The 20,209-nt window shown below is 39.5% G+C and overlaps 3 protein-coding genes across 3 annotated transcripts; 2 read left to right on the forward strand and 1 right to left on the reverse strand.

Moving 5' to 3' along the window:
* Positions 1-10: 10 nt before the first annotated feature.
* Positions 11-3,582, reverse strand: LOC307032210 (uncharacterized protein). The gene is made up of 8 exons (XM_079670048.1): positions 3,444-3,582; positions 3,252-3,300; positions 1,846-2,118; positions 1,458-1,763; positions 1,181-1,353; positions 994-1,098; positions 691-723; positions 11-547 (listed from the first exon to the last, which is right to left on the reverse strand). The coding sequence occupies exons 2-8, from the start codon at positions 3,295-3,297 to the stop codon at positions 377-379; spliced, it is 1,107 nt and encodes a 368-aa protein (XP_079526174.1). The 5' UTR covers positions 3,298-3,300; positions 3,444-3,582; the 3' UTR covers positions 11-376.
* Positions 3,583-3,765: 183 nt separating this feature from the next.
* Positions 3,766-11,563, forward strand: LOC307032209 (uncharacterized protein). Its single transcript, XM_079670047.1, has 11 exons — positions 3,766-5,016; positions 5,304-5,361; positions 6,428-6,442; positions 6,526-6,656; positions 6,735-6,870; positions 7,039-7,323; positions 7,861-8,199; positions 8,295-8,476; positions 9,395-9,496; positions 10,449-10,547; positions 10,627-11,563. The coding sequence occupies exons 1-11, from the start codon at positions 4,924-4,926 to the stop codon at positions 10,852-10,854; spliced, it is 1,668 nt and encodes a 555-aa protein (XP_079526173.1). The 5' UTR covers positions 3,766-4,923; the 3' UTR covers positions 10,855-11,563.
* Positions 11,564-12,093: 530 nt separating this feature from the next.
* On the forward strand, positions 12,094-18,642 carry prpf19 (pre-mRNA processing factor 19). Its single transcript, XM_079667744.1, has 16 exons — positions 12,094-12,327; positions 12,505-12,654; positions 13,230-13,306; positions 13,575-13,716; positions 13,879-13,952; positions 14,067-14,132; positions 14,235-14,276; positions 14,392-14,466; positions 14,603-14,678; positions 14,788-14,897; positions 15,047-15,202; positions 15,317-15,386; positions 15,490-15,663; positions 15,909-15,991; positions 17,665-17,770; positions 17,880-18,642. The coding sequence occupies exons 1-16, from the start codon at positions 12,309-12,311 to the stop codon at positions 17,975-17,977; spliced, it is 1,518 nt and encodes a 505-aa protein (XP_079523870.1). The 5' UTR covers positions 12,094-12,308; the 3' UTR covers positions 17,978-18,642.
* The last annotated feature ends 1,567 nt before the right edge of the window (positions 18,643-20,209 follow it).

Raw genomic sequence — 20,209 nt, forward strand, 5'->3', positions numbered from 1 at the left:
TATATATATATATAGGTTTTTTTTTTTTTTTTTTTTTTTTTTTTTAAATGCTAAATATTTTTTTTATTACCGAAATATATTGGATTGTTTATTTCTGTGTCTTAATTTCATTGCCTTGTGTTTTTTATGTTAATGCAACGCAAACATTTCCAAATTGGGATCTATCTTTTGAACTGGTCTCAAAACCCTTTGTTTACAGCAGGTTTTTGTTGGTTTTTATCCTACAATTAGGTGATGTGTCAACAAAGTGTGTATGTGTACACGTCCCTTATCTCGTACACCTATTATGCAGACCTAATAAATAACTAATTAGGATAGAAACAAAGCACAATGCTGAATGAAAACTCAGCATCTCTGGACATTTTCATTTGGCTTCTTACAAAAAGTTGAGTTTAGCAGAGGTATAAACATGCGGGAAATTCGATTCTGCACTGAGGGGGAGAGGGGAAGTCAGTTTCATCTCAAACCTGGGCCCAGGATCTGAGGACAGGAAATTAGAGCCGGGTGCGGAGGCTCCATCGACTTCTTGCCTTCCTAGAGGAGCACCCTGAGAGCCGAGGTGGGGGAAATTAAAAAGTATGTGTTAATGAAACAGTGTTAGAAAGTTCTGCCTTTGAAGAGACACGCATTTATGTGAGAATGAGGGCTCTCTAGGTGTTTGTTAAACAATATTCATGTTTGTGTGTGTACCTCAGGCTGAAGGGGGTTCACGTGGACATTCACCTGAAAGGAAAACCAATACACAGGTTTCAGAAAAAGGAGAACATATTTCTTATGGGTCTTATAGGACTGCTGTCATAACACCTATGAAAGACATTTTACTTTGATTTCAAATATTTTCAATTCATCGTCGCGATCAAAAGCTCCCTTTCTAGTTTGATAAAAATGTAGGTGATGGGAAACAAAATCTCCAACTTCAAATCATAGGGAGCGAATTTGGTACTGAAGTGCGGGGCGCACCTCACATTTAGAAAACCATTGTAAAACACCTACCGACGGCTCAGCTGTAGATCCTCTGGGAGCCTGGGAATAAGGCTGATAGGAGTAATTGGTAGCAGGTTTAGCAGTGTGTCTTGTGCCTGCAGGTTGATTCACAGCCTGCAATTAAAAAAAAAGATTTTTAAGTAAAAAATCAACACATTTTTAAAACAGTTGAATTCCTGTTCGATGAGGCACTTACAGGGTAATACGATGCAGGTACAGTTGCAGTGGGAGGAGCCGTCTCCACCACTTTAGAGGAGCTCTTTTGACAGCAGCACTTTCTCACACAGCAACAGCAGACTAAGAGCGCCAAGAATATTCCAACAGCAATACCAACAAAAACAAAAGTACTGTCTGGATCAGAAGTATGGTCTGGATCAGTAGGAGGATAAAAAGGGGGAGGGGGAATATGTTAAATCAAATCATCGTGAACAGTTTCTTTTTACATTTTTCCAAATGAATGTGCTGTTGCTCACCCCTGTATACCGCCAGCTCCACAATCTTAGCCAGGTGGCCACCCTGGTCTCTGAACCTAAAAGTGCCGGTGTCAGAGACTTCCAAAGGATTAATCTCTATGCCAAGGCCCTCAAACTGAATCCTATCTGGTAGAGTCCAAAGACCTGAGTCCGATTGATACCCTCTGTGCAGTCTGCCTGCTTTCAACAATGTTTCCTCGTACTCCTCCTCCTCAGCTTTAAAAGTGACAGTCCACGGGGTATCAGAAAAAGGATAATACATGAGTAGCGACTCTTGCTCCTTCATTGAATAGATTTCCTTGGTTGCTGTATATGAAAAGAGTATACAATGTTATAACATTTAATCAGATATGCAGCTGTCTGAATATTCACATTAAGCTTCCATCACCTGTTACTTCGAGCGACACCCAACCCAGCAAAGCGTTGGCTTTTCCTCTGGTGTGGTAGCGGCCCGTGTCATCCTGATTAAGGTTTTTCATTTCCCAGGTACCATGCTTCAGCCGCCCTCTTCCTCCCGTATTTTTGGCAGGGTTGGAACGATTCCACAGGACCTGTGGCAGGTCTCCACTTTGAAGGGGAATGAACTCCAGGTATTCGGCCTGTCTAGGAATATCAAAGGAGTATGATCCCCTGTAATTCTTTGTTACCCTGTCATTACAATCTGAAAAAGCACGTACAAACAAAAAACATGTTAGAATTATTGCACATATTTAATAGAACAAGCAATTTCTGATGGTATACAGCAGGGGTGTCAAACTCAATTTCATTGCGGGCCACGTCAGCATTATGGTTGCACTCAAAGGGCTGGTTGTAACTTTCAATCTCAATTCAATCTTGATTATTATTATTTATATAGCACATTTAAAACAACCTCAGTTGACCAAAGTGCTGTACAGGGAACAAATGTAAAATAACACAATAGGATAGGTTAGCCGCACAGCATAAGTTACCATGGAGATCTAGCCTGCTAAAAAGAGAACCAGCTTTGTAGGACCGGAAACACCGGGTTTTCCCTGAAGTTAGCCGGCTAAGCGAAAATCCTGCTTCTTAATATACCCCCCCAGGTGTATCCAAGTTATTTTGTTCCATGAGAATGAGTCGGAGGATGGGCAGACTACAAACTCACAGCTCAAAAACATATTAAAACATAATAAAAAGGTCAGAAACTATAAATGTGTGTTTCTATAATTACATGTATTAAACTTTTTTGATTCAATTAAATCAATGCTACTTGGTATGTTCTTTAACAAGTTGCTACACTTTAGGGTGGAAACAGCTGAGTCTATTGTGTAAGATTGCATATAAATAAAACCTATTTGCACCAAGCAGAAGTTACAAAATGGAAGGAGGAGAAGGGTTCCGTTTATATTTTGATCTTACTGCGAACAATAAATCAGCAGCCACATAAAAAGTGCGAATATATTTCACGCTGCAGTTCCTTCAAACACAGTGATATGTTTTTACAAGTTGCAGGGGTGAATATTTCAGCACCTTCAGCTCCTTAAATTGTTATGTTATAGTTCTCAGATTTTTACACTAAGTAGGACTACCCTTGTACTACGTTTTATAGCAATATTTATAACTTCACCATTGAGTTTTAAATAACTATGACCTGTTTCTGTTACTTTAAAACATGAAGGACGGATTCTCTAATCACTACTAACATCACTGTTAATGTCTATATCTATATGTGTCATTAGGGGCCACTAAGCAAGGATTGCACAACATCATTTAAAAGTCAGATGGGTTGTATCTGTAGCATTTCTTCTGCAAAGTAATAGGATTCATACTCACTTCCAAACGTGACGCAGCAGGAAAGTGTCAGGTACAGCAATAACATGTCCTGCAGAGAGAGGATACGCTTTAACTAGCATGTTACATTTGAACACGATCACAACGTGTATGCAAACTAACACAGCAGAAAACTGAACAGCAGAAAACACAACATGTGAAAAAGTGACAGGTAGACTTTTTCTTTCTACTCACTGAAAGTTATTTCCTCTGTGTTTCGGGGAATGTGTGTTGTTGTTGTCCGGACGGACACGGACATAGAGCTAGTTGGTTCGATAAGGTGTGGCTTGCTTGCAATGCTTGCTTGCTTGCTTCTCTTCTTCTTCTTCTTCTTCTTCTTCTTCTTCTTCTTCTTTGCTGCATGTCGCAACCACTTGGAGCATTATCGCCACCTACTGTTGATTTATTGAATCTTCATGTTAAATCTTTGTCCACAGACCTATGCCTCAGACCAGTGTTTTTGACAAACTTGAAGATCAGTTTCTTCTTCTTCGTTGGTTTTTAATCTGCTGTTGGTATCCAACATCTTGCATCAGCGCCCTCAACTGAACACAATTCTACAAATCTCCCAATAACAAAAAATATATAATACAAATAAATATATCAACATTTTCCATCAACCAGCCCTACCCTGAGGGGGCATGCACTTCCTGCCAGTAATTCCCATAATGTCCCCAACTTTCTCACAGAATCAACAACTTTTTCTATTCTCTCATTTTTCCTTTCTGCCTTAGCAGTTTATCATCTTGACGAGAAATGTTAAGGACCTTGATCTTTAATGATGCAACACAAATAATGTGCTTCCTCCCTGATCTGGGCCTACTTCTTGAGTCTCTGATGTCCTGGCTTCTTCTTCGTTCCTTACCCTTCTCTTCAAACTAACATTGATGGTTTATCCACATCACTTATCATCCTTTTCACTAATAACACTAATAATTCTTTGTTTGTTTAAAATAGCACATAATATTCTTTAAAAAACGTTCTTAAAAAGTTGACAAGTTATAACATAGGCCTGTAAAAAGTATATTAGCCTATTTCCCTCTGAACTGCAGTACAACAGAAGTAAGTAATACAGTTGAGGAGGTTTCATTCAAAATGTTACATACAATATATATCCTGTAAAAAAATACACTAAAAAGGTTTAGAAGTGATATGGACCTTTCTTGTAATTTCGGTAATTTATATGAAGAAATAATGTCATTTATTTTGTCATTTTTTGTATTCTAAAATGTTTTGGCCTGGTGGTAAATATTATTTAAAAAGAACAACGGAAAAAACAATACAACTTTAAAATAAGGACATTTTTAATAACCTTTAAAGGTGATGGATTTACAAATATTGATTTTTGTATGCAACTAATTTTGTTCTAGGGACATTTTCATATTCCCAAGAAGAACTGGATTGACTCTAAACCATATTTTATAAATCTTTACTTGGAAAATTAACAATATGGCACCGCTATTACACATATAAAAAATAAGAAGGCAAAACCACATAATACAAAAAATAGTACTTATCATTTGATGGAAAGCCCAGTCAGGAGGATCCCACGTTGTAACGGTGCTCTCTTGCGCCAATAGTGTATTCATACCAAGGACCTGACAGGAAATCCAGGCAGACGTGACGTCTCTTGCGCAGGAGCATCGCCATAAATAAAACAGGGGGACCAGTGCCCATGCGCGCTCTGCAGAGGACGTTATCCTCTTATCCATATTCACACAAACACACAAATATCCCGCGGTGCATTTATTCTTCATACATGCTGCAGGTGAGTTCTGTGTATATGTGTGTCACAGACTATGTGATTTAAATAAGTGGCGGCCTCCTGGTCGCTGTAAATGTTGCGTTCATCGAGAAATGTTGGACACCTGCGTGGACATTACTTCAGACAGCAGCGTCATGGATCACTGTGACAATATTTATGTCTTCTCGATGTATCGCTCTGCAGGAGGCACCTCGTCTCTGATCCTTGTAGATTTATGATCGCAGCTTATTCAGAGATGTGATGTGAAGGTGGGGGTGGATGTCTCTGTAGACTAAACACTGTCTTTACAGGTGAAGATGTCCCCTTGTGTCCTGCTCACTGCCCTTTTAGCCATTCCTTTTGCTGTGGGTAAGTCACACTGTGCACATAGTTTTGCTTCCATTTTGATTAAGACACCATTTGTTGTTTACATTTAATTTGTAAGGGACTAATGGATTACACAATTGTTAAATTACTAATGCTTTATGTATTACTAAACAAAATAATCTGGTTTCCAGGTTGTGAAAAGTCCCTTCACTGGTGTTAAACTTTTTTTAACGCCAATGATATAGTCTTTAATGTTGATAAACCATGCATTGGTTCCAGTTTCCATATACAAATATCAGAGTCACATATTTCACACTTCCCTAGAATCTGCCATGAAGTATGTCATGCAATTATAAATGCAAAAATTATATTCACAAATAAAAGGTTCTTAACCTAATCTCCAAATCCATGTTTTTTTATATTAATTTCTTGTTGATAATTGGATTATGGTCCAGATAATCCACAGCTCAATGGTCAAACAGTCTATGCTGTGAGGGTTTGTATTTTGCATAAACAAATTCATGGGGAAAAACTAATCTCCAGATTTCTTTTTTGAAAAACATTATTATGTTTTGGACATCATTTCATACAGATAAAAGAGTGAAAAGAATAAAAAAATAAAAATAAACACCACATCATGGGAAACCAAAAGTTAATCTTATAGCAATTTAAAACAGACCTCTATATCTATTAACTATACTAATGATACTTGATTTGTATGGCAATTTTCTTATCAAAGTGAACATAGAGTTTGTATAAATTCTTTATTTTTAAGATGTAGCCTCTCTGATCTCAATGGGCAGAGTATTTCAAATGTAAAGACTGAGCAATCAGCTGTCTCTCTGGTGCCAGAAAGGGATCATTGGTGACCTTAACAAGGGCTGACCTGCATGGAAAACTGTATCTTTACCCATAAGTCTGAACATTATTATATGATTTATTAACCATCAATTAAGTCATTAATCCTTGTACAATTTATAAATCCATTACAATGGTAATTGGATATTCTTATTAGAAAGTGGTACCATCGTGTCTTACATTGTATTTGAGGCCTATGCATTTTGCTTGAGAAGATGCATAATAATATTTCATTGTTGTCCCTCCGTAGGTTGGGATGTACCAAGTGAGTCAACTTTCATCCAAAATCTTTCACCTACAAAACATCATCTCTGTTGAGGTTGCTGACTTTCTTTACCCCACCCACAGGTGAAAGAGAGGAAGCCCAAATGGTGTGTTCCGGTCGGGATTTTCGTCTTCCCGTTTACTCGACATCCAGAACGGTGACTTTCACTCCAGACCCCGAGGGGCCGAGGCGTGCACTGCTGGACAAAACCATTGTGAGTGGAAGTTTGTCAATGTTTGTTTATTTTGATGTGTGTACAGATTTCCAAAACCTATTTACTTTACAACTGCAGGTTAAGGACCCACGGTTTGAGTGGACCAGGGATAAGATGCTAGTCCTGAGAGAAGTGACTCATGAGGATCAGGGACTTTACTCCATCAAACTGTCCTCTGGTTTCACCTATGAAGCTGTTCGACTCACTGTTTCAGGTACAATAGTTTCCTCTTACCTTTAAATCCATCTCCTGCCTCGTTCATGGCTTGGATTAAGTGTAAGAATACTACAAAATAACAAATATTTATTTCTGAAATTAGCTGGGAAGTTAAGAAGTAACATACATTCAAGTATATCACAGTTTACTCTTTGTCCTGCTTCAGCATGCATTAAGTCCCATCACAGATTCTACGGGCAGAACTTTGAACACCACATCCCTGAAAATGGCTCCCTTCTGGAGTTTACTCCCTGGGGTGCTCCACCTGAAGCCATGCCGGTTGTGCTGTGGAACCGGACGGACCCTGAGACCAGCGATGCGGGCCGGGGGCGGCTGCTGCGGGCCGGGAAGGTGTGGGTCGCAGAGAGAGTGACGCAAGCAGACCAGGGGAACTACACCGTGAGAAACGACAGGGGGAAGGTGGTGTCCCGCAGCACCCTGACTGTCCGTGGTGAGCAGAGAGAGAAGATTAGATGATGGGTTTTGGGAATCGTTTGACTTTATAACTGGGAGTAGGCGACTTTTTGATAAGCTGATCAACTTAAAAAGTAATCGGCTACCTTTTTGTTTACTGTTAAAAGTAATTTTTCATCCAAATATGGCAGAAAATGCTGTTTTCAGCCCCTCAAATATGGAGGTTTTTCTGCTTTCACTGTTTAATATCGTATTAAACTAAATACCTTTGGGTTTTGAATGACAACAAAATACTTTTAAAGTATTGGACTTTGGACTTTGAGAAACAGGGATGGTCATTTTTCACAATTTTCTGACATTTTATAGACGACATGAGCAATTTGACTAATCTAGAAAAATAATGTATAGACTAATCAATAATATAAATAACATTTAGTTAATGCCCTGTTTAGGATCCTGTCATCTATAACATTTATATTTTATCTTTCCCTTTCCACCTAAAACCCTTTCATATCGCGACATTTCCTTCATCCTGCACCCATCTCTGTGTTCATGATCCTGCATGTGAATGCAGGACGCTCCCTTAATGTCACCCGCTTCTCCAAGGAGTCTCTAAACCTGCCCCTCTTTCTTCCTGTCCCTCATGCACGCCTCATTTTTACCCCCACCCGATACCCTGACGAATCCTCCCTGGGCCCTTATGACCCCAAGCCCCCCCGTGGCCCTGTGCAGCTGATCCGCGAGGGCCACATTACAGACCACGACATGCGCTACAGGGGCCTCGTCTCTCTGGGCAGGAACGGCACCCTCAATGAGGTCGTCATAATGAGGCTGAGTGCAAGGCATGATGGGCTTTATGAGATCAGAGATGTGGATGGAAACCTGGTTTCCTCCACCTGGTTGCAGGTGATCGGTGAGTGACAGCATGCTTGAAATAATAATTTGTTTGCATCCAAATTCTTCGCTCCCTCACGCTCATCCTGATATTCGTCCCTCTGATCTCTCCAGAAAGGGGAGGCAGATGGCGAACATTTCTCAAGTCCATCACTGTCCCTTCTGGCATGTTTGTGTCCCTGGCTGGTATCCTCCTCTTCATGAGGCGATACCCAAACTGCAGCCTTTCGCAGATCATCTCCAGCCTCCGAGGAAACCGCACGCTACCAGCCAACCCTCCGAGGGTCAACATCCAGGTGAGGAAATCAGGATGTCTTGGTTAGGGTACTTCTGGCTGAGATAGCTGTTCAGGTATGAGAACTATCATGTGATGTCCATAACTTTGTTTTTATCTCAGCATGTTACTACATCAGTGGTATTTCATTACAGTTTCACATTTAAACATGTTCGTTTGTAGTTTGAAGTTTCCCTGAGTTTGCAATAATTTCTGGTTATAAATACATTTACAAAGTGAACATTCAAAGGATCAATTAAATACATAAAAAAGGGTTAGAGAAAGTAGCGTTGGCTATTAAATAATGTCGCCATATGGCCACATGTAACGCCATGTGGGTAGTTTATATGGAACAGATCAAATGACCATATGGCCTTAACAGGGCCATTAGTGGACTCTAACACTTTATAAATCAAGGCTTTTGGAGCTATATTGCATATACTTTCATATACTTTCATACTCTTAAATCCATAAGCTGTGTGAAGGTGTCTAGAATGAAGCCTCCATTCATTGAAAATTCTTCTAAGAATAAATGTGCTTAAATATAGATGAACTCTTCTGAGTCCTTGTTTTTGATTAAGTTCTGAGGTAATTGAATCTGGAAAAGGCTGCATATGACACATATAGACAGCTGTCAAATTGAAAAACAAACGTGAAAAATAAGCAGAGAAATTATGCAGACTATAGTAGATGTGCCATTAAAGGGCTCTATCTCTCTCGAAGCCACTAAATGTTTATTATTTCCTAATTTGCCATCCATCTGTAGGTCATAATATGTTGTTGCATGATTACAAAGTGAATGTATCACAATTAGCATTAAACCTTACTATAAAGCATGTGGGTTAGTTTCACTTCTATAATTTGAAACCAGTTGAGCTATTCTCTGCGACCAATTTAGCTGAGTATGCAGACTTGAATGTGTCTGTGTTTGTCTGTGCAGGACTACAGCCAGCCCAGCCCTCAGCCCTCGAGCTACTACAGCCACCCTCAGCCGCTTGGAACACCGAGAAAAATGACCCCCAGAGCCAGCCCCTCTCATACCGTAAGTCCGACTGTCTGAGTTATGAGTTAGCAGGCTGTGTGTATTAGAATGGTTAAGGCCATACACTGGAGGCAGTAACATCGTTATGTGAAAGTCCATTTTAAGAGTTTGGGTTATTCTTTTAAAAAGATTATTATTTAGGAATAGTAGAACAAAAACATCATATGTACACATTTAGGAGCTGGCTTTTACTGTATTTTGTCTGTGTTTATTTCTTATAAATTCCCCAAATGCTTTTTACTCATAATTTGATTAATCTCTTTGGTACTCTGGTAGCCCTTATACACCACACATTTCTTTCCTATTTCTGTTTCATAGTTATTTTACCAAGGGGTTTGGTCATATATTAATAAAAAGCAAATGTATATTATTCTATTACATGGCTTAGTTTAATACTCGATTCTGATTGGTCAATTCAGAACACGTGACACGTTGTTAATCCAGTAGTACAGACCGCTGTCAAGGATTTATTGACCGTTGCTAAGGAGGATCAAGAAAGGGAAAGTAAAAGAGGGTAAAAGACAGAGTGCTGGATGTCAGATAAATCACCAGAAGTAGGCAGAGAGTAAGCAAACACTAACAGGAACACGGTATGGGCTCTGCAGTGTGTTAAGGACTTGTTAATTGATCAGAAACTGTGAACAGAGTTGGACAGTGCTACCGTAAAGTTGTTGTTGTCGCAGTGCCAGCCGTTGGTGCACCGTGGAACGGAGTTTTTTCTTTTTTAGCGGAAGAAATACGATCATAATGACCGCCTCGCTGGCGCTGCACATTATCCGGTTGACATATAATATGAATGTCTTATTGTAAATTATAAGTTGTAAAAAAAACTATATTGATATCTATTTGTTAAAATGTTTTACCATATTCAAGTGTCTCCCCTTCAAAAAAGATTGTGTTTTTGTACTTGTACCATTATGTGCTTGTGTTCTACGGCTGTTTGTATTTCCAGGGTTACTCTCCGGTCATGATGGGAAGTTCAAGAGCCGAGAACCAGGAAGCACATAGATCACCAGCTAGGTGCTCCCCATGTCATAATATAACCACCGAGGTAATACCCCACTCCAGCTGCATTTCTACTTCACAGACTCAAATGTTATTTTCCATCGTGTCTTTTCATTCCTTCCTAGCGGCACACATCTCAAAATGACGAGGAGGAGAGAAGGATTTATTTTCCAGTGCCTGGGGCTTCGGACTGCCTCCACTCCTCAGAGGACTGTGTTCAATTCCAGATTAAGAAGGATGGAGATGCAAAAAGGTGGAGCCAATCAAAAGGATACTTCTCCACACTGCCACTAGACACAGAAACCTCAGACTCATGCAATGTTTACACATCGGAGAAACTGAACTTCTTATAAATCAGAGAATTGGAGCTCGAAAAGGAAAATAAAAACCGTAAAGCATGGAGAAACTGCACTGTTTCTCTGATTGAAGAACGTGGTTTTGGAAAAGAAAGACTTCACCTGTGCCTTCTGCATTTTAGTCCAGTTTTAATGGTTTGGTATTAATATTGCATGTGCATTTTCTTAATATGATTTTCTACAGCATGAGTTGAGCATCATCCTTCCTGTCTCATATTACACATTTCTTGACACTGTTGATGGTGCTTCTGAAATCTCCCGCTGTAACCTACCTCAGGACCAGTATGATGTGCACTGTATTTGCTGAGTGTTGATACGAGTATGTGTGTGGTGTGATCTCTGGGCTACGTAGAAATTAAAGTTGTGGTATAAAAGTTTGCAAAAAGGAATTCTTAAATACTGTACAGTAATAGAGAGTTAGTTGACGTCTTTTTCTTCATCCATTATAACCATTCCTAACTACAACCATTCCTAAGGACAACAACATTTAAATATCATGTTTAATGTCTGCTATGCAGTCCAGTGATTTTATACCCTCAAGGTAACTGTTGTATTAGTACTAGCTATAGCCTATCTATCTGTAAACTCTACAAGATAATATCGTAAGACCAAATATTTAGTAGAAAAGGTTGGACTGCTGCTTGTCATTTTTTTGGACTATCAAAATGTCATCTCTTAAACAATAAATATATCTTTACCACTCTCATTTTTTTTATACATGTCCTCCTATGCTCTTTGTTTGGATGTAACTAATATGTATTTATATTATGGATAATTCTGCTGATGTGTTTTCTTTAAATTTACAAAACTTCAGAATGCGAAAAATGGCCATCAGTTCAAATAACAATAGTTTGCATGTTAAAATTGCATACCCAAAGACAGTGATGCTAAATTACAGAGCTTGTGCAAGATAGGGTGGCCTGCAGACTATTTTAATATCAATTTGAATTTTAAAAAGGTGCTGGACCAAAAACCTTGAATGACCACCTCCTAATTTTGCAAATGTGGCAAATCAAGTTGAGCGTCTTGGCCTTAAGATATTGACACATTTTAAATGAATACAAAAAACACATTTGATTCTTAATATTTTGTATATTAGCTTGATAAAAGAATTGAACAGTCAACCAAATGTGATTTATAGTGATTTTAGTGATTAATGTTCTATCTATCCACTCCATTCTTCATTACTCCACTTCCTTTATTTCCCTGGTGGGAGCAGGTGTGTTTTCCGGCGATAGAGGGCAGTGGAGGACAAGTGTGGCTTGGCGGAGACCGGAGAAGAAAGCGTAGAAGAAGAGGAAGCTCAGTTTGTAGCGGCAATGAAAGGACAGCGTGCTACTTCCAATTTGAGTAAAACATAAGTAAAGTGCACATTAGCGATTGTTACTGTTTAAGCGTAAGACTAGTATAATTCAATTTCTGGAAGAGACTATAAGGACTGGGTCGGGAAGATGTCTTTGGTTTGTGCAAGTAAGTGAATGAGATTACATGGATATGGCGGAGTCAGTGTAGGCGCTAATGCTACTAGCTAATGTAGCTAGCGGCCACGCAGTGCCGCCTTCTACTTGTGATGCCCCATCCGTCTTGTTTGTGGGTCTTTAGTTGCTGCTATGGCGTGTTTTTAAGCTGTGTTTGCTTTTTATCTAGTCTCCAACGAGGTCCCGGAGCACCCATGCGTCTCCCCGGTGTCCAGCCAGGTGTTTGAGCGCCGGCTGATCGAGAAGTACATCGCAGAGAATGGGACCGACCCGATGAACGGGCAGCCTCTTTCTGAGGAGCAGCTCGTAGACATCAAAGGTACAACTTATCTGCATTACGAGCACCGAGCTGAGGCTAATGCAGTTTAATGATCAAGTATAACAAAGTATTCTTCAACTACCACCCTGAATGAATGAATGAAAAATCACCCCCCTAAAGCAGATTAAATAATAAACCTCCATGAAGGTGGGTTTTTGTTTAGTTAAAGCGAGGTTTAACTGATAAAGCAGCACCTGAGATGATGCTGGTAGTCTTGCAACCAATATTGTGATTAGAGCTGCTACTATTATTCCATTTAAGGATAAACTAGTATTTCGATTCAAGTTACGTTTAATTTATTTGATATGCACATCACAGTAGGATTATAATTGTAAAATTGATGCACAAGGACCACATGCAATATGTTAAATAACCACAAAGAAGCTGAACAAAACATGTTTTTTCGGGCAAATACAAGATGCTCACTTGCATGAATATGAATAAATACCACCCCTATAGAAGAGAACTGTATGACGTGCCCTACTCTGCAGCGAGTGTTATTGAAACCTCGTAACCTACAACACCACCTTGATGAAAAGATTAGACTAAACAAGAGCAACTCTTTTCTTTTTCAGTGTCCCATCCCATTAGACCAAAGGCTCCATCAGCAACAAGCATTCCTGCCATCCTCAAGTCCCTTCAAGATGAGTGGGTAAGTACTGTAAAGCTTGAAGAGGATATATCCACCGCAACATGTTTATACTGTAAATGTTACCCAGAATTACTGAACAAGTGATCTTTTCTTTCTATACCTTTTTAACCAATATTGTTGACAGTATTAAACCTTAGAGTAGAGTGTACCAATCTGATTAATAGCCATTGTTAGGCGACTTCTCCTTTTTCTAATTTTTTCCTCTTTGTAAAATAGTTTTAAAACAATGGAAAGAGTTCCTTCAACCTGTTTTTTGTTTCTGTTTTAGGATGCTGTTATGCTTCACAGCTTCACCCTGCGGCAACAGCTGCAGACGACTCGCCAAGAGCTGTCTCACGCCCTCTACCAACACGATGCCGCCTGCAGAGTCATCGCTCGTCTCACCAAAGAGGTCACTGCTGCGAGAGAAGGTGGGTCTCCAGCCGTTTGTGTGTCCTCTATCGTAGGACAGGATTCCCCTTGTAAAGCATACAGAGCAGCATTGATACAATCCTTACTAAATCATCTCCTCGCCAACATGAGCTTTTAGTTGAATCAATGTTATTCTAATGGGTTCTATTTCATCTGTACAGCTCTTGCCACACTCAAGCCCCAGGCTGGATTGGTTGCTCCTCAGGCCGTCCCTGCCTCTCAGCAAAACGCAGCCGTAAGTGATTGACCTTTTTGAATCCACTCGATGAGATACTGAATATAAATGCTCGTCATAATCTTTTGCCAGACGTTCTCCTAACATTATTATGTTCTGCCTTCTCTACCTCAGGGTGCCGGTGGAGAGCCCATGGAGATTAGTGAACAGGTGGGAATGACCCCAGAGATCATCCAAAAGGTACGTTTATTAAAAAAGATGAAATCACTATTTGGCTATAAGCTTTCAGTTTATTTGAGCAGGTCTAAGGTGTGTTTTAAATGGCCTTGTTTCTGTTTGCAGCTCCAAGACAAAGCTACTATCCTCACCACAGAAAGAAAGAAGGTATTGTTCTGGTCTACTATTCACTCTTAATAAGTCAGATACTCTACCACAAGTCGTACTGTTGTGGTTCTATGTAATGTATTCTCCGTTTAAACGCTTTACTGCATTTCTCCAGAGAGGAAAAACTGTCCCAGAGGAGCTGGTTAGATCTGAGGATCTCAGCAAATACCGCCAAGTGGCCTCTCATGCTGTAAGTAAAGATTGCTGTCTGTCTGAGGATCAAAACTTTTATTTCCCTTTTTTAATCAGAGAGATGCAAGGGTGTTTTTAATTTGTATTGACTGGATGTACATGGTGTCAACATCCTGTCTTATTGATGCCTGCAGGGTCTTCATAGTGCCAGTGTCCCTGGTATTCTGGCTCTGGATCTGTGTCCTTCCGACACCAACAAAGTTCTCACCGGTACATTCATTTATTCTCTCGCTACGTTGCATATTTCAATTCCAAAACCTTTCTCTTCTTCTTTTTTTTGAGGACTTCTGTTTGATATCGACCCTCTTTTGTTCCTCAGGCGGAGCTGATAAGAACGTGGTGGTGTTTGATAAGAGCGAGGAACAGATTGTGGCAACACTGAAGGGTCACACCAAGAAGGTCACGTCTGTCATTTACCATCCATCCGCGGTAATGCCCCCCCCTCAACAAACACATCCTGACGCTGCACCATTCAGAAGTAGAAAAGTGTTTCAGACAAAAGAATGATCTGTTTTTCTAACTCGCCGTTTGCTCTTTCTCTCCATCCCCCGTTTGCATCGCTGTCTCTCCCCCTCTAGTCCGTGGTCTTCTCTGCATCTCCAGACAACACCATCCGTGTGTGGTCCGTTGCCGGGGGAAACTGTGTCCAGGTGGTGCGTGCCCACGAGGGGGGTGTCACTGGACTCTCCCTTCACGCTACTGGGGACTACCTGCTCAGCTCCTCCGAGGATCAGGTGTGTGTTTTGACAGAGCTCGTGCTATATTTACACTGACGTTTCTGTTCATTCAAACACACTGACGTTTCTGTTCATTCAAACACACTGACGTTTCCCCTCCTTGTCCGGCAGTACTGGGCCTTTTCTGATGTCCAGACTGGACGAGTCCTCACTAAAGTCACGGACGAAAGTGCTGGCTGTGGTATGTGCCTCGATGTTTACTTCTGACAGTCTGAATATGAGTACAGATTTTATTTCGGGTGATAATGTTTCTGTCCCCCCCCCCCCCCCCCACACACACACAGCTCTGACCTGTGCTCAGTTCCACCCCGATGGTCTCATCTTTGGCACTGGGACGGCTGATTCCCAAATCAAGATCTGGGATCTGAAGGAGCGCACCAACGTGGCCAACTTCCCCGGCCACTCTGGCCCCGTCACCTCCATCGCCTTCTCTGAGAACGGATACTATCTGGCTACAGGTCAGCACCACCAACAGCATCTCTACTCTGTTTCACTGCCACGTTTAAAGTTCATACATTTTGTTTTTAAAGACAGAGAATAATTTTTTGTTAAATATCAAAATTGTAAACATAAACTGGGAAACTGACCTGTGACATCTTAAAATCCCACTAACGTACTGTCCATGCTTTGTTTCTGCACTGGATGTGGAACTGTATTTATTAATAGTTTTTAAAAAACCATGCATTGCTGTTTGGTGCTCCAGGTGCCCAGGATAGCTCTGTGAAGCTGTGGGATCTGAGGAAACTGAAGAACTTCAAGACAATCAATCTGGACAACAACTATGAGGTAAGGCATTTTATATATTTCCTATAGTTTGAGAGGGAAATGTTTTTTTTGAGTTGAATTAAAAAGATACTGTCTGTACATGCCTCATATGGATGCCACTACTTTACTCCTAAATGTTTTCATTAATTCGATGTAAAAGTGCTGGTAGGAGGATTGTTTTAATTTAGCAAAGAACCAGGCTGTTTCCTTTTGCTTCCAGTCTTTTTGCTAAGCTTAGCCCTCTGGCTCTGGTTTTGTTTTTAACTTAAAGACATGAAAGTGGTATTGAGCTTTTCACCTTACTCTGCAAATGAAAACATTTGAAGGATTTCATCACTAAGATGAGTCTTGTAAATGACACTAACAGAATGTAAATTGCACGTATGAGAACATTATTACACTCGGCACAATGTTGTCTTGGCTGTGTCTCTTCTGATCTGGAGAGCATTCATCCTCTGTGTTTCTGATTCTCATTAGGGGTGCACCGAATGGGAAATTCTTGGCCGATACCGAAAATAGGAAACAGTTGGCCGAATGCCAATATATATATATATATATATATATATATATATATATATATATATATATATATGTATACATTTTTTACCAATGTTGTTCAGCTACCTGATTATGGAAAAAGACATGATTATGGCAAAACTTAACTTAAATAATAATCACTATTATGGGTCCATAAAACATTTATTCAGCACTTTTGAATGCATACAGTACATTAATTCCAAGTCAAGTGCATTTTCTTTTCTCTGTAGGATAACTACAACAAAGTGCATTCAGAACAAAGCCAAGGTGCTTTAAAACTGCATAAACATCTAGGCCATTAGGCCTACAACAAAATAGTGTAAATAAAGACTGTAACAGCCAGGCCTTCAACAACAACAAATGCACCTATAAGTGCATGCATACAATTTCAAGAATCTGCAAATAAGGTGGTCTGTCCTCATGAGCAATGTAAACAACATGGTATCATTTAGATACCGAAAGTACAATATATTGAACACTTTGCTGCTGTCATTTCCCCCTAATGATAACCTGAGATGGTGAATTATAACTCACAATGAAAATTGTTCAGGAAAGTGGGTATAGAGTAGACATGTAGAACTAGATAAGCTTATGATAAGCCAGCCTTGTCTACTTATTAAGGAAAAGTGGGAGGTTCTTTTTAATGAACAGTAGCTTCTCTGATTTATCAGCCATAAGTCTGTTCCTCTTCTCATCAAGCACATGAGAGGCAGCGCTGAACAGTCTCTCGCTGTCAGTGCTTGTGATTTGATCTTACTCCGCATATTTGTCCGGGTGTTTTGATTTCAAGTGGTGGAGTAATCCCGAAGTGGTGAAAGTCTTTGCAGTTACACCCCCTCGAGAAATGTCAGCTGAACACGTTTTACAAATCGCAATCCGCGCCTCTTTCTCTGATATTTTTTAAATATCTCCAAGCGCCAGACATGTTGGCTGTGAGCCAGCCGCGAGCATGGTCGCGCGCCCTGCTTGTCGCCGCATTTTGATTACGTCATCACAACAACACGTTAGCTTGCCAACGTAACCCTGTTCCCTGACATTCGGTGATATTTTTTCGGTGCTAAAACCCTTTCGGCCGAAAGAGCCTTTTTAACCATTTTCGGCGGCCGAATATTCGGTGCATCCCTAATTCTCATCCTTCTGTTTGTTTTTTGTTTCAGGTGAAGTCCCTTGTGTTTGACCAGAGTGGTACCTACCTGGCTGTTGGAGGATCTGACATCCGTGTCTACATCTGCAAACAGTGGTCTGAGGTCCTCAACTTCACAGGTAAGGGGGGGTGGGGAAATGCTCTTTTTAAATGTTGTTGCATGTCATATGGTGTCGGCTCTGAGGAAGTAGCAGATATTTGACTTTGCTTTTGCCTTTCTTATTGTAGACCATACAGGATTGGTGACTGGAGTTGCCTTTGGAGAGAACGCCCAGTTCCTGACCTCCGCGGGAATGGACAGAAGTCTCAAATTTTACAGTTTGTGAAAAGGATAGATTCAGGACGAAGGGAGCAGGGTAAACTGGTCTTCCTGTCTGAGCCGACACTATCCTGGACACAAACCTGTAATTCTTAGAAAAGAAGACAGAAAATAAATCAGAGCTGACTTTGCTTCATTTGTGTGTTAGTCCTCATGTCCAGGAGTGAGACCCCATAAAATTGTCCACCATACGAAACCACAGCAGAATGGTTAGGAAAACATGTTTGTTGGATTTGTACGTCTGAAACATTAATAATGTGAAATGAAATGCAGAAGCCAGTGAAATGTTCCTGTCTGATTTGCCAGCAAATATGATTTTACTGTAGTATTTTTATTTTATTTTTGTTTGTGGGGGTCAAAAGTGGCTTGTAATACAACTCAAAGGTGTTGTAGTCCACCGTTAGGGACTATACTTGGTGTGACATCAATCTGCTTTGCTTCATGTAGATCTCTCCATTACAGTGTCGTTAGGGTAAATGAGAATAAGTCTGTAGTGATGACCAACTAAGCAACACAAACAGGTGTAAGGGATGTGTGTCTTGTTTAACCTCCCTTCAGTTTATTTTCTTGTTTCATTTAAACTTTTGTCTTTTTCCAATTGTATATTGCTCATTACTTGCTATTTTACCTATTGCAACTCTGCCCTTTTACAATAAAGTAAAATATCTTTTGTATTGCCATTCATCTGTTTGTCAGATCAAGTTAAAGGAGCATTTTTGCCAATAACTGCCTTATGATACAATGTTTCTTTTTTCATGATACATTCATATGATTAATGGTGTGTGTACTTAAAGCTCCCATTTTAAACTCCAAGGTGTGTTTTGCTTATTGTTCTTTGACTTGGATGTTAGAGCTTCACTGCAAAAAGGCTTTCTGTGCAGTTTCACACCATGAGATGTGAATCTTCTGTTGATGTGTAGGAACAATGGCTGAACGATCAGCCAATGTTGGCTTATTAAGCCAGTAACATTTGTTTCGGTTTGGAAGATTAAGGAAGCCCTTGCATCGGCACTGGGAACTGACTTCAGTGATGTAGTGTCCGGTGGTTAAACGTTACAATTATAATATATTTGCATTTCAATATTATTTTCAGTTATGGAGAATGAGAAAAAAAGAATTATTTCTTTGGTGAAAGACAAATTGGCAAGACTATTAATGCTCCGAAGGCCATGTAATCATAGCCAGGACAATCAAAACACCACTATATCTTGAAGGCGTGATACAAAGATAGAAAAGCCATAGCAGTTTAATATAAACTGGATTAAAAATACATATCATATTAAGGAATTTCCTGTGATCTTTCTTGAACATTATTGTGCCGTTAGTGTATATTTCAATTTAAATATGAATAATTTAACATTAAAGTACATTAAATAATTATTGTTAATGAACACTACATATCAAAGGTCATTCAATCAAAGTTAATTAATTTCCATTAATTACCATTTAACTTGTAGAATTGTTATTGAAATGTTTTAAGGATTAATAATAAAGGCAATTTTTATTAAAACAAATCTTTAAATTGCGTTGGCCTTGTGCATGCATTATGAAAACTAATTTCATTTCTAATTCATCTTTCTTGCCCTCATTAAGTCTATATGTGAAAATGTTTTGGACCTGGTTAACCGGGACCTGGTTACATGTTTTTGTGTTGTGATTTATGTTGGTAATTAAATGAGTGAAATAATTCAGCTCCATACTTTCATAAAAGTCATGCCACTCAAGTAATTATGGTGTCGCTTAGCAACTGCTGTTTAGCAAACCAAACACTACTACACACATGAGATAAATTAGCATGATAGAATAACATCATTTAGCTAGATATTTATCAAAAACCAGTGGTGTAAATTAACTAAGTAGATCTCAAGTACATTTTAGGGACTTGTACTTTAGTTGAGAAGAGAAGCAAATGCTTTTGCTATTTTGTACTTCTACTCCACTACAATTCAGAGGAAAATCTTTTACTTTTACTACACTACTTTTATACTACCTTTTGTTACTTTGCCGATGTAAATGAATGATGAATAATAATAATTATAACATTATTATTATTCAGAAATGGGCCAATTTGCATAATGAGTACTTTTAGTATATTCAGATGCCTATACTTTTTACTTTACTTGAGCAACATTTTGAATGCAGGTCTTTTACTTGTAACTTGAGTCTTAGTACACTTAGGTATTTCTACTTTTACTTATAGGTACATCTGAGAACTTCTCCCACCTCTGTCCAAAACAAC

This window comes from Notothenia rossii, assembly GCF_949606895.1.
Source record: "Notothenia rossii genome assembly, chromosome: 3".
Taxonomy (NCBI): Eukaryota; Metazoa; Chordata; class Actinopteri; order Perciformes; family Nototheniidae; genus Notothenia; species Notothenia rossii.

What these genes read in the sequence shown, in the direction of transcription:
- LOC307032210 (XM_079670048.1), bottom strand. Translation starts at nt 3,297, where the DNA reads ATGTTATTGCTGTACCTGACACTTTCCTGCTGCGTCACGTTTGGAA. An exon ending in GGAGCTGGCGGTATACAGGG is followed by an intron (nt 1,354 to 1,457) that starts GTGAGCAACAGC and finishes CTACTGATCCAG; the next exon opens with ACCATACTTCTGATCCAGAC. An exon ending in TGAACCCCCTTCAGCCTGAG is followed by an intron (nt 548 to 690) that starts GTACACACACAA and finishes CTCGGCTCTCAG; the next exon opens with GGTGCTCCTCTAGGAAGGCA.
- LOC307032209 (XM_079670047.1), top strand. Translation starts at nt 4,924, where the DNA reads ATGCGCGCTCTGCAGAGGACGTTATCCTCTTATCCATATTCACACAAA. An exon ending in ATTCTTCATACATGCTGCAG is followed by an intron (nt 5,017 to 5,303) that starts GTGAGTTCTGTG and finishes CTGTCTTTACAG; the next exon opens with GTGAAGATGTCCCCTTGTGT. An exon ending in CAGCACCCTGACTGTCCGTG is followed by an intron (nt 7,324 to 7,860) that starts GTGAGCAGAGAG and finishes ATGTGAATGCAG; the next exon opens with GACGCTCCCTTAATGTCACC.
- prpf19 (XM_079667744.1), top strand. An exon ending in TCACCACAGAAAGAAAGAAG is followed by an intron (nt 14,277 to 14,391) that starts GTATTGTTCTGG and finishes GCATTTCTCCAG; the next exon opens with AGAGGAAAAACTGTCCCAGA. An exon ending in TCAGCTCCTCCGAGGATCAG is followed by an intron (nt 15,203 to 15,316) that starts GTGTGTGTTTTG and finishes CTTGTCCGGCAG; the next exon opens with TACTGGGCCTTTTCTGATGT.